The sequence below is a fragment of the Anarhichas minor genome, unplaced genomic scaffold (assembly GCF_050575085.1).
Source record: "Anarhichas minor isolate MPS153535 unplaced genomic scaffold, ASM5057508v1 ptg000067l, whole genome shotgun sequence".
In the NCBI taxonomy this organism is placed as follows: Eukaryota; Metazoa; Chordata; class Actinopteri; order Perciformes; family Anarhichadidae; genus Anarhichas; species Anarhichas minor.
Window position 1 is genome coordinate 4478351 of NW_027466513.1, and position 14120 is coordinate 4492470.

At 42.0% G+C, this 14120-nt stretch overlaps 1 protein-coding gene across 1 annotated transcript in view; it reads left to right on the forward strand.

Annotated features, from left to right (window-relative positions):
* otog (otogelin) overlaps positions 1–14120 on the forward strand; it is a 59201-nt gene that overhangs the window by 15781 nt on the left and 29300 nt on the right. Inside the window, exons 16-24 of the mRNA XM_076078555.1 lie at positions 188–333; positions 2205–2337; positions 2829–3006; positions 3908–4032; positions 5065–5277; positions 6518–6683; positions 8085–8159; positions 8976–9019; positions 9737–9902. Of these exons, the coding sequence (XP_075934670.1) occupies positions 188–333; positions 2205–2337; positions 2829–3006; positions 3908–4032; positions 5065–5277; positions 6518–6683; positions 8085–8159; positions 8976–9019; positions 9737–9902 (1246 nt within the window). The remainder of the gene's footprint in view (positions 1–187; positions 334–2204; positions 2338–2828; positions 3007–3907; positions 4033–5064; positions 5278–6517; positions 6684–8084; positions 8160–8975; positions 9020–9736; positions 9903–14120) is intronic.

A 14120-nucleotide genomic window follows, 5' to 3' on the forward strand; every position in this document is an offset into this window, starting at 1 on the left:
CCAGGTATCGGGACTGAAAAAGTCTTGAAGGAGCAAAAAAAGAAGGGCATGTCCTTCTGGGCAAGTTCAAAGAAAGAAGGTAGCTTTCTAGGTAGGAATGAAGGAAAGGGGACAGGTAGCAAGGATGGAAAAAAAGATTCCTAGTTTCGGAGTGAGGAAACGAGAGTCTCGCTCTCTTTCTCGACAGGCGAGTGCTCGGTGACCGGCGATATGTATTTTCAATCCTTTGACGGGCGGATCTACACCTTCTCTGCAACATGTCAGTACGTCCTTGCCAAGAGTCACAATGCGGGGAAGTTCACGGTCACCATCCAGAACGCCCCCTGTGGAGCCGTGAGTCACCTTTAATCTGCTTTATCTTTTATTTGTTTTCTTTTCCTGCTTCTGAAACAAACGTCTCTACATCTTGGACAACTCCTGCACAACTCCTCCACAATCAGCCTCTGCAAGTGCTCTCCTGTCTCGGCTTACAGCTTTAAACAATTTGTCCGTCGTGTAGATCATATCATAATTTAAGTGCTCGATAATCCCCCGCTGAGTCCAGGTCGTTTTTTTTTGTTGAAGAGCCATGCTGCGATTTAGAGAAATGAAAGCCTCGAGGAAACCTCGTCGATCAAACTGTGGGGAGATAATGAACACGAAAAAGCAACCTTCTCTCTCTCTCTCTCCAAGCCTTTAATTACCCAGCCGCCTTTGAGCTGTCCCACTCATCAGAGCAGAGGCCCGAGTCCTCCAACAGCCAACTGAACAGGATTACCTTATCTGGCCTGACTGACAGAAGCTGTGGATGGCTTTGTAGTGAGGAGGGAGGTGAAGAGAGGTGCTGGATGGGGTGGGGGAGTTGGACAGAGAGAAGGTTATGCGGAAAACAGGAGGTGAATGATGGGAAGAGTAAAAGGAGGAAGGGGGGGGTGCTAAAACCTTTTGGCTATGGGGCTCTGTCACTTATGAAAGAGACGATTCATAGAGGCAGATCGCTTACTGTCAGCGACGTGCAGGTTTTATTACTTTAAAAATATCAGAGCAGCAGAGCAAGTAATTGTAATTTATTAAAGTAATGGACCAAAGTGCAGTTTTTAAGTACTTCCTTGAGTGTTGGTAATCACTGTTAGACATTTAGCTCCTTGCCCTGATAACGGTGATAGTGGTTAGTCCGGGATATCTTTGACAACTGCTGCACGGGTTGTAAACAGTGGTGGTATAAATACTCCTGAAACTTCTGTCATTGTCCTCCAAAATGTCCCATATTACTGCTCCCAAAATCACTCGTATGCACAGTATCTGATCTAGGCAACTAAAACTACTTGGTTACCATTTAAGTGGCAATCTTGAATTTTTATTTTTTTATATAAATGTCTGTGAAGTCACAATCTAATGCCGAATTAGGCAACACAATGGGGACTGAGCCTATGGCCCAGCGATAAAAGTATTGCAATATTGATATATTTGCAGTATTACAAAAATTGCTGTGCGGACATTACTGGAAAAAATGCTCAACAGAACGCTAAAAAAATAGCATGTTAGTATGAAATTAATAAATATAAATAGAATAGGAGTAGCATTAAAGCATGGTGGAATTAGCAAGATAGCTAACTAGCAAGCTGTCCACTACTTTCCAAGCTAGCTTGCTAATTCCACCATGCTTTAATGCTACACTGGTTACAGGAAATTAACCAAAGAAAGTCACTAATTTGTTGATAGCAATGTGCTTTCCTATGCTAATTTTTACAAATTTACTCTCTACGCTTCGTAACGTTACCACTCGACTGCTCGTTTCAGTCGTTTCTGCAAAACCTGCCTTGTTAAGTCGGTTTAGTTTACACAGCAGTTAGCTCGCTACAACGGTAGCAGTGGTAACGGTTCATAAAAATGGCCGCCTCTCTGACCACCTGCTTTATTTCTCTGGTTGTTATGCACATTGTAGCCTCTAGGGGCCGCTAATGAGGCTTTACACTTTTCATCAGTTTGAATACAGGACTATTCATCACCACCGCTTTTATGGTTTGAGAGTAAAATCTTTTTACTTACTTTCCCCTTCTTGTTTTCCTCTCTCTCTCTCTCTCTCTCTCGCTCTCGCTCTCTCTCTCCCACACTTCCCATTACCTCCCTCTCATTGTGAGTGCTGTTGTGCATCTGAACTGCTGTTGCTGCTGTTTGGGATTATGCCCAGCGTGCGTTATCAAGCCATCTCGTCTCAATTGCAGAATTTGGATGGGGCCTGCATCCAATCAGTTAACCTGGTTATTGACGAGGATCCAAGAACGGAGATTACACTGAGTCACGTCGGCGAGGTCTTCATGGCCGGACAGTACCGTATCTCCCTGCCCTATTCTGATGGTAACTTCCTCACCTTTTATCTACTTCACACATTGTTCACACAATTACAAACACATTCTGACAAAGTATTTAGCTATCAATCAATCAATCAAGACCCTTTCATGAAGAACATATAGAAATATACATAATGGGAAGAAAAACATTAAATCTTGAAGTACAAAGCCAAACAGATCCAAAACTAGTGCTCAAACTATCAGTTGATTAATGGAGTATATTTAGCTGAAAACTGATAAACAACACTTTTGATAGTGAAGTAAAAAATTCTTCGTTTTATATCATAGTAAATTAGATTTATTAGGGTTTTGGAAGACATCACTTTGGGATGTAGGAACATTTTAAGGGAATTGCCTGAATCCCGACATGATTCCATTGAAAGACGATAAATTATCATATTGAATTATCATCCAGCCCTAAAAGCAATATGTCCTTTAATCATCTCATCTGCTGCCACCTGAAAGCCTAAAGTGTCGTCCTCCCTCATCTCCCCGCAGACATCTTCCACATCCAGGAGCTGTCGTCCATGTTCCTGCAGGTGAAGACGGCGTTTGGCCTGCGTCTGCAGTACAGCTGGAGGGAGTTTCGTCTCTACCTGCAGGCCGACGAGCTGTGGAAGGACGACACCGTGGGCCTGTGTGGCACCTTCAATGGCAACATTCAGGACGACTTCCTGTAAGTGTGTGTGACCTTTGACCCCCTTAACTCCCCCCTCCTCCCATGATATAGGAGAGAGAGAGAGCTCCCGTTTCAGAGGAGGAGAGGGAGGTGATGGTGAAGCTGTCTGTCTGTCTGTCTGTCTGTCTGTCTGTCTGTCTCTCTCTCTCTCTCTCTGTCTGTCTGTCTCTCTCTCTCTCTCTCTGTCTGTCTGTCTCTCTCTCTGTCTCTCTCTGTCTCTGTCTGTCTCTCTCTCTCTCTCTCTCTCTCTCTCTCTCTCTCTCTTTTTGTAATGCACACTGGCTCGGCGGCTCGGCATCAAAAGCCTCTCTCTCTGATCAGCTCTTTTAGTCGGGCCAGATGAGCGCCCAACTGGACACGCCACTTCAACAAGGAATTTACTGTTAGTGGAATAGGGGCTCCACTGTAGGGCATCGTAATGGCCGGCCATAAAGGGCGGATGTTGTCCTAACAGCTGTAAATGGATATACATCACAGTCGGTGACTGAAGTGGTCGTATGCAACGAGAAAGAAAAACTGGAGCTCGCTTTGCCCGAAGACCTCCAGAATAGACTTTGCAGTTAAAATGATGACTTGCAGAATCCTCTACATCATATTCTGTTACATTGTGGCAACTATTGTCTTTAGTCTTAGTCCTGTGTCAAATGTCCTTTTTTCATCCTCTGATTATATTGAACATTTCAGTTTATTAAGTCTTGCCAAACCAATCATTTTGTCGTCATATTCTAAACTTATTTCACGAGATTTAATCTTATATACCTGATGAAAAACGCAGGTTGAAAGATTAAGATGGCGGCTTTGCAGTAAGTCTGAGTCCTCCTGACTCTGCTCGTCATCGTGTGAAAAAAGGTCGTTGATGACGCAGACTTTATATAAGAAGTGAATGTCTTTACTGCAGATCTCCATCCGGTATGATAGAAAGCACTCCTCAGCTGTTTGGAAACGCCTGGAGAGTCTCGTCGGCGTGTTCGACCAGCCTGAGTGCTCCTCAGCTCGACCCCTGTGACACCCACCAGCAGGCCGGTCAGTTCCTCTCTTACCTTTCAGCTTCTTCTGTTTGAGTGGTGAAGAAGAGGACATTCACAATGTTATACGTTTGGCTCATTCTAAGTCTTCTAAACATTGTCAATATTTGTTGTATTAAAGGAATACTTCACCCACAAACTTAACATTTCTATATTCATTATTCCTGCGGTGTTACCTTCAATTCTTGAAGAAGTTTTTCTCTCACGCCTCCACGGTGAACGAAGAATCAAAAAACTGATAAAAGTTTTGATGAATTGGAGTAAATTTGGGCCGCGGTTAACAACAGCAAAACTACATCAAAACATCTGTTTCCTCTCCACAACTCGTGCCGTTTAATCCAAGTATCACTTGTCCAGTCGTATGAAGTATTCGCTAAAATCTGACGATTCCTAACAAGTTTCTCATCAAGACTTTTCTCAGTTTTTTCATTCTTCATCCGTTGTGGAGGTATGAGAGTAAAAACATTTTCTTCAAGGATTCAAGGTAACACAGGGAGAGTGATTGATACACAAAAGCTCATATTCGAGTGAAATATTCCTTTAATATTGGGTATAAATGTAAAAACGTCTCAGGTAGAGCTGTGTAGTTTTGGATATTGCAAATGGTACCACGAGACTTTGAAATATACTTTAAAATCTATCAAATGTACACGTTAACTCTGATTGTAGATTAAGGATGTATGTGTTCCTTTCACATCTTGTAGACAGATGATTTATTTTTATTATGCGGAGTCGTCAAGAATTCAGACTTAACAAAATAACAGTTTACTTTCAAGGGTCTTTATGTACTTCATGTATAATCTTTGATCCAAACTCTTTGTTTTGTTTCTCTCGTGTTTCTGCAGCTGCTTCACAGTAAATGCTTCAAGCTTTTATCAGATTCTGTTGCGCGCTTTAACTGTGAAGCAGCGGCAGACTCGTGAATTTACACAAATGTGTTTGAGTCAGCCTGTGCTGCAAATTCATTCCCATATGAAAGTTTATATTTGTACATTGTGAGCCAATAACTGTGTGTCGACCCGCTGCCCAGTGGCCTACGCCTCAGAGATGTGTGACGTGCTGAACCAGGATCTGTTCTCCGCCTGCCACGAGTACCTCAGCCCGACGTCCTTCCACCAGCAGTGTCGCTCGGACACCTGTAAGTGCGGGACACCGTGCCTCTGCTCTGCGCTGGCCCACTACGCTCGCCACTGCCGCCGGTTCTCCGTCATCGTTGACTTCCGATCTCAGATACCCGACTGTGGTGAGCACTCAGCACGCTGACACGTTCTGTACACGGGTCAAAGAGGATGACTTCATGAGTGAATTGTTCATTTATGTTAGAATCTCAGGAGGCATGAAGACAATTTACAATTTTAGACATTTCTTTTTTTTTCTTCTCGTTCTAGCTCCCATTATCAAATTCAAATCCCAAACTTTCCTCCCTGCTCTGTGTTGAGTGTCAGAACATGAACTTTTGGGATTTGGGAAAACTATCACAAAATCTTACCTCAACTCAAACACTGATGCTTGGTCAGAAACCCACGCCGTCACCGTGTAGCAGCGGGTCAAACTGTGACGCTCCTGTGACGTTCACAGTGAACACTTTGATAACGTTGTGAACCACTTTGTTAGATTTAGGAAAAACATCGTGGTTGAGCTCAAAATAACTACGTAAACCAAGTAAAACACCATAAGTACGAAAACATGTAACTTCCAAATACGTTTGGGACACAAACACTGGTCCCCTGGTTGAAAGTCCTGTGTTAGTCTGACCCATCCACCTCTGCCCTGTGTGGGTTTATTCAGTCTTCATACCACTTCATCAGACTCCCGCAGCATTTCCTCTGAGCGTCTGATAATAACGCCGATGGGTTTACATTGTAGGTACCTGAAAGTCTCTCATACGGGTGTGAAGAGGTTAGCGTAGATGCTTAATTAGCATCAGTTATATCAGAACTGGAGAGAATTTCTCTATTGAAAGAAGAGCAAAGAACGACACTGACACAAGTTTGTTTTTTCCTCTCTTTTGCCAACTCGCTTCAGCACAAGTTTGATTGACAGATGTTTCATCCAATGACCTGCTAAGTATTTATGTTTTCAAACGACGGTTCTGTGTAACAAACCATCTGGTGCGTCAGGTTAAAGTACGACTGCATCTGTGGAAAAAAGTTCTATGAAGATTTTTGCACTCTGAAGCTGAAAAACAGCCTCAAATAATGTCATGTGATTCATCGTCGGTTAAAGTTTGAAAATGCAAAAAAAAAAAAAATACCTGGAGATGTGGAGGTAGCATAGTAGTAATATAAAATACCACAAGACAATTAAACCAGATACATGGAGCAAAGAGGAAGCAATAAGGTATCTATTACAACGTTGTGAACGTTGATATGTCTTGTTTCCGTTGTTGCAGGTTTAAATGTGACGATGTTGTGACGTTAGAACTGTACCTGCATGTTATAAACCATCACCGGCATGGAGTCTAACACGGTCTGTCCCTGCAGCGGTCACCTGTCCCCCCACTATGCGGTACGGCACCTGCGTGTCGTCCTGCCAGCGCCGTTGCTCCGCCCTCTCCGTCCCGCAGCACTGCGGGGAGGAGTGTGAGGAGGGCTGCGTCTGCCCGCCGGAGTCCTTCTACAACCATCGAACACACACCTGTGTGCACAGGTGAGGCCGTCTCTGAACAAAGATGAATCCCTTGTACTTCTGTGCACAAAGTAGCAACACAAGCAGAGAGACGGAAATCATACATACTTTCTATAACATTCAATCATTTTTCTTTTACTGTCTTTTGAGTTTTAATGGAGGCAGCAGAGAATCCGTGTCCTTGTTCCAGCTCCATCCATTAAAGGGCTAACTCTGCCAAACGAATCCTCTCAAAGTGATATTTGTATCTGCTCTGAAGCTTTAGGTCAGCCTTTAAGTGTAAAGCCTTGTATCTGCCCTGCAGACGTCTCAGAGCCAGAGGACCTCGGTAATTGTGCTCTCTCTCTTTTCAGCTCGCTCTGAAGACATGCAGCTTAATTCCTCTTAAATGTCCCAGTTTTTTTCTTCTTTTACATCCTAGTGCGGCGCAGTGCCTTACTTACTACGCGATAGAGTTACAATTGAGGAATTCACCGTGAAACCCCCCTTTCATTCTGTGCTCGGGGCCGGGGACGACACAGATATCTGATAACCAGTGAGAAAGTAGCACAGAGGCCGATGTGTGGCGCTGGCCTGTATGTTAAAAGGCCTCCGCTTAACACAGTTCACCACCACGTAGATCCACTGTCGTTTTCTGATGCTTTTTATAAATGATTGTCCAAACGTTTGTTGTGGATTTGACACTTTGAGCACTGATTTCACCTCCTTAAGCCTTCTCCTCCGTCCTCTATCTGCTTACTTCTAATGCTCTGTTTAAGGTACCACAAAGCCCTCTTTAACAAAAGTCTTTACACGATCATTTCTTTCTGTAACCAGTGTAGCATTAAAGCATGGTGGCATTACAAGATAGCTAAGGAGCCAACTGTCTGCAAGTTAGCTAACTAGCTTGTTAATTCCACCATGCTTTAATGCTACACCGATTACAGAAAAATGATCAGAACAAAGTTGTCACTTATCTGGTGACAGCAATGTGCTCGAGAGTGCGTGGATGAAGCATTGAGTTGTTAAATGTTACTCATTTGCTCTCTACGCTTCGTAACGTTACGACTCAGCGGCTCGCTTTATTCGTTAACGTAAAGCTTCACCTCGTTTTAGTCGTTAACGTAAAGCTTCACCTCGTTTTAGCCGATAACGTAAAGCTTCACCTCGTTTTAGTCGTTAACGTAAAGCTTCACCTCGTTTTATTCGTTAACGTAAAGCTTCACCTCGTTTTATTCGTTAACGTAAAGCTTCACCTCGGTTTAGTTTATAGCGAAGTTAGCCCGCTACACTGGTACACATAAAGATGTCCGCCGCTCTGACTGCTGTTACACAATAACGAACAAACTGAGCAGAGTCTGGTTTACATCACCCGCAGCCTGATCTGTTTTTCTCTCACATAATTACGTCGGGGATCTCGTGTGGGCTTTGCTCTCGTTACAGGAGCGAGTGTCCCTGCAGTTTCCTCGGAGCCGATTACGAACCAGGAGATGTGATCATGACATCAGCAGGTGTTCAGTAAGCTCCTCCCCTCCGTCTCTGTCTACCTACAACTGAAAAGGACAATTTCAACAATAACTTAATGTTAATTTAGGATGATGATTAATAAACACTTCTTACTGACTTGAGAGAAAACAACTGGAAGCTGTAGTTCAGTTGATTGAGATGATCATTATTTTGTGGACCAGAACGCTGCAATCAGGACGGAGACAAAACCGTCTGAAGGCTTTTACACATCGAGGGCTTCACCAATAAACAACACCAAAATGCGGAATACTCAGCTGCAAAGATTTTGCATCAAAACTATTCATACTGGCGGTAATGAGAAATTTGCGTCAGTTGCAACACGACAGTTGCAAAAAAGGACCCTGGTGTGTAACGGCCTTAAAGCTTCAAAGTGTGGGTAAAATAAAATCTAAGCTTTGTTTTTAAACACATTACTCATGTTAGAAAATCTGACTCTGAACTATATAGAACTCAATTAAGACCGTGAAATCATAACTTTATGAAGCATCCTCAGCATAACTAGAGTCACAACCATAGACTGTATACAAGAAGTGGACGTAGTCGTCGTGAACGTCTATTAACTGGACTGACGATACAATACCAATACTAATATACAGTGTTGCTGTTCTGCTAGTAACTGGGAAAAGTTTCATAATAAGTGTCTAGAGAGAAAGAATAATGTGATAAAAAGATGAAAAAACACTGTAAGAACGAAAACAAGAAATGAACAGAAACTGCAATCACACTGGATCAATTTATCAATCGATTAACCTTCATCATGTATCATCATCCTCATCATCGTCCTGTCCTCTCTGTGTTCCCTTACAGACTCTGTCTGAACGGTAAACTGGTGTCCCAAACACCAGACAGCGGTAAGTCCCTTAAATCCAACATGTTCACTCCAGTTAAGCTGACATTGAGACAGCAGACGTCACACTAATGTGTATTATTCACTTACGATTGTAACATCGGTGCTTTCTACATCTGTGTCGCTCAATCACAGGTGATACATTTCTCACTCACTATTGCATCTTATATGAAAAGGTGGGACAGTCCTCCTTAAAGGGACAGTTCACCCCAAAATCAAAACCACATATTCTTCCTCTTCCCTGTTGTTTATCAGTCCAGATGGTTTAGTTGTGAGTTGCAGAGTGTTGGAGGTATCAGCTGTAGAGACGTCTGCCTCTCTGGTTACATTCAAATATAGTTCTTACAATGTCGGGTCACAGGACTTGTTAATCTGAGGTGAAACCTTTTCTTCACACTGAACTTGGAAAACATAATACTGTTTTGCATACGAGTGGAACAAGCTCCAAAAATAAATATATATGACGTTACATTCTTTTTTATTTCACCCTGAACATTTGAAAAGGCTGCACTTCTGTATTTACAATCATACTTTAGATGCTTTTCTTAATTGTGATGCATGTGAATCTCAATGAGACTTCCCGTTTAAATAAAGGGTTGAATAAGATAAATAAATCGTGTCACATCTTCCCTCTCTCTTAACATCACGACTGAGCACGATCACAGACACTGGAGCTTCTTATGAACTCGTCTTACCTGCGATTCTTCTTCTCCTCTCACAGACATGCTGTGTCCGGCTGGTCAGCTCTACCAGAACTGCTCAGAGGGGGACGATGGCGTCCTGTCGGGGAGGGGCGTGGCCTGCGAGCGCACCTGCGAATCCTTCCTGCTCAACCTCACCTGCTCGTCACATGAGCCCTGCGTGGCCGGATGTACCTGCCCTCCTGGGTGAGTGATGAGTCACTTCAAATGTTTTTAAGACTTCTTGTTTGTAAAGCAAAAAAACGAATTGGCCTTCTTTGCATAATCCCTAGACATGTTAATGGTGTTTTATTTGTGACAGTCATGTGATCGTGCTCGCCAAGTTACAAAAATTCTGATGTGCACGACCGCGCACCGCGACCACTTGTCATTTCACGCCGACTTCACTACTTTGAGTATAAACTAAGCTTCAGCCTTCAGGGCTTTCTGATAGAACTGTCCTGAGGGTCAGGCAACAAACCTACTTGGTTTATGAAAAGATTTGGTCTTAAGATAAATCCTAAAACTACTACTACCGTGTGCCACTGACTACTGTGCACACGCCGCTGTGATCATCCTGCTACATGGATTCCAATGGGAACGTACTCCCATTCTATTTCTATGGGTTGGTCAGAAGAATCTGTTGAGATTCAAATAAATAAAATAGGAACTTCTGTTGAGTTCTGGTAATAAAACTCAACCTGATCCTCAATGCCTCGTGAGGCAGTGGAATTTGTTTTTGCGGTGATGTTGATAATGAGTCTTTGATACTCGGTAGGAGACAGAAGTCCTCCCGACCAGCCGATGAGGTGGACAGACATCACGGAGTAGATTACGGTCATCTGATCCCCGTAATCCCTTTCTGCTGTCGCCCCCTGAAAGGAGGGTTAAGTTGTTTCACTCTGTGACATCAACCGAGAGTCATCCTCATTACAGGATGCACAGACAGGAGTTAGCATCAGAGCTTATATAGATTATGGTAGCTGACAACAGAGGCTCTATGTCCTGCAACACATGGTCAGTCATACAGAAGAAGAAGAAGGATACCACAAATAATACTCAAGTGGTAAAGTGTAATAAATAATGGAGAACACAAAATTAAAAAGTAAAAGATCAGAATGTCAATCATCACACAGCTGAACATACATTTGAAGATAGAATATAGATCCCGTAGAATAATCAGTGATCCCTGTTTAACCGAAGTCCCAACAAAAGATAAAACTTATAAAGTTTAAAAAAAATGTAACTAGAAGCTGTCGGTCTCAAAGTTACGGCGTCCGGCAACGGAAAGCACTCGAAGGTCAAAACATTTCTACGAGGAGGAACTTCCTGCAGCTTCAGAAATGATTCAAAGTCAAAAACATTCAAACCCCGACAACAAGTGGTCCAGGAGGCAACCTCCAGTTCTGCAGAGTGAAGTCAAAGCTTCATGTGTTAAAGCTGCATTGTCTCTCGTGTCCACCAGGGGGCGACTCCTCTGGTTGTATAGAAGTCTATGAGAAAATTACTCTACTTCTCTCTTGATTTATTACCTCAGTAAACATTGTAAACATGAGTTTATGGTCTCAATCTCTAGTTTCAAGTCTTCTTCAATACAGCATGATGTTCATTTAGTACATTATGGTCCATTTAGAGTCAAACAGACCATAAAGCAGGGGATGCTTTAGGGGCGGGGCTACACAGTGATTGACAGGTCTCTGCTGCTACCAGAGCCGTATACTCACAAGCTCGTATCGCTCCCCCTCGAGGCCTGGAGAGCTTCAGCTTTGTTGTCTGGACATTTTTACGTTTTTTTTCGACTTTGCATCGTTTCTGTATTTGGAGCGTGTTTGCTGTTAATATATGCATTTTGTCTTTCTTTGTCATTTGCAGCACATTTCCATATTTATTGAGTTTTTTGTTTTTTTTGAAGGTGCATCGTTTCTAAAGCTGCATCACGTTCCTCCTGATGGAAACATTTTGTAATTTGTAAGTAATTTCAGTCAACACTAGAGATATTTGAAAATCCGATATCGGCCACTTTTTAAAACATGAACACTTTGAGAAGGAAACCCGGAGTTTTGTGATTAAAGAATTTGTGACATAATATGTACTCACTGGGGCAATATTTTGCTGTTAAATATATTTACCTCTTTACAATATATGTATTGCTTTTTAACCTTAAAGTAAACAACCACTTGTATAATGTAAAAGAAAAAAGTATAAAAGAAACATATGAAAGTTAAGTTTATTCAAAAAGATAAGATTTAACCTTTTAGCCAGTAGCTCAAGGATGAGTTTAATTATATTTTTGTGGGTTTAACCAAAAGTGAAACACCAAACAACAGCAAAATAAAAGTAGTATTTTGATTTGAGCAGCGTACAAAATGTTGGTTTCCTTCTAGAACTCAAAGTGTTAAAGTATGAAGGTGAATAATCGTTTTATAAAGTCAAATAAACTCCACACAAGTGAAACTTTACACCTTTATTAACCTACATTTCTCAGTGCTGGTCTATGAAAAGCATCAGTGTGTGTTTTAACAGTGACACACAGAAAAGGTTAGACCTCTGACCTCACGCTGTGATTCATTTATTCCTTTGAGAAGACGACCTTTATCACGTCGGTCATGTTCAGTCACTGGAACCTGATAGTTTGTGAGCTAATTCTGGGTAAATATGGACACAAAGAGATCTCATTCAGCTAACTGATGACAGCTGTATTAATAAGTGCAGCGACGGGTCAACGGTTTAAAGGTTCGGGCATGAGTCTGATATTTATAACTTGTTTTTGAGAATAATGACGTGTTGTTTCTTACAGTGTTTCTGGTTTAAATCGACAGCATTGTGTGGATGGAACTGAATGAAGTTGATTATGGTATCTGATGTAGGGAACAATGCTTGTTTTACTGACTTTCTCTTGGCTCCGCCCACAACAGAAGCACTCATTGCAGCTCAGCGTGACGCTCAGTTTATACTCTCCGTAGTGGAGCCGACGGGAGCGCCAGAACGTGACGTAATCACGGCCGTCATGTGGTCGCGGCGCTTAGTCGTGCAACTCAGAAATCTTCTGTGACTCGGCACAAATAGTTCACTGATAAAAGCACTTTTAAAAGGTCTGGGGATTATACACAGAATTACACACTCAATTTGTTTTTAGATGCTTTAGAAACAGGAAGTCTTAAAAATCTACATTTGAGTAAATATTTTGCAACCAAATTTAAAAGGGTTTTTATAAAGGTAATAAAGTAGTCCATGAATATGAGATATGAGTTTACAGATAATTACAATCCCTCCTCGTCATAGTGGAGCTTAGTTTATGGCTTGTTGCCGGTTACACCTACAGTCTATGTTCATGTTCATATGAGTAATAACGCAGCGCTCAGCGCGCAGTAGAGTCTGAACGCCCACGTTCATGCTCGGAGCTCGTGCGTCCTTTATGTCATTTACATCAGCTGCTTTGCCAGACGTGTCTTTGAAGCGGCAGCCCCGGTTTCTTTTACCCATCGAAACAGGCATTTATTTTCTAAACCAGACAGCAGATGATAAGCAGGTGTTCCCTCATTAATAATACATTGATTTAGATGATTATCAGGAAAAACAGGAAAAAAAAACAGAACTCAAAGTCAGCTGTAAGGTTTTCATCTGCAGCAGGACTTAAAACCTCTAATGGGAAATAATTATCTGAGGTGCAGACAGAAGAAGCCATTGTGTTTTCAGTCACAATGGCACACTTTGTTTATGATCAAAATGTAGACCATTCATTCCTCGTTCTGTGACAATTAGCCCGGCTGAACTCATATGAACCTGGACTCTCAGGTGCAGCACGGGACCATCAGCATAGCAGAACCTGGTTTTGGTTACAGTACACAACCGTAGAAACCTGTTATTTGCCTGTAGACCATCCCGGAGAGGTTTGGAGGTGTTATAAACTAATGTGATGACGACGTTCACAAACAACTGAGAGCGGAGATGACGGTCACATGACTCATCTGTGAACAGTTGACTGGAAGAACATTTTTGAGGATTTGAGGGTTGTTACTAAGTGTAATTAATTCAATATCATTTCTTAATTGCACTACTACTATTTCAAAAAGAAATGTGTGAGGAACTTTCAGGCAAACCTAAACTGAGGACATAAATCAGGAAACTTGTAGGTTCCTGATTTAGACTATTATCATTTTTTTCTCCACTTTATCACTTTGAATAAATATATCAATATATAATTATATGAAATATCTTTATACAATGCCAGCTGAGCGTCCTGATTTGTGTAAACCAACAATTGATTTTACAGTATTGAAGCATTCAGGTCTGTTTTTGATATCAACGTACATGTTCTTAATCCACCAAATGACCCTTTGATAAGTCCCGCCCCTCTAATGCAGACTGGCCAATCGTAGCTTCACCCATAGACTGGATATAAGAAGTGGACGTAGTCATGGTGAA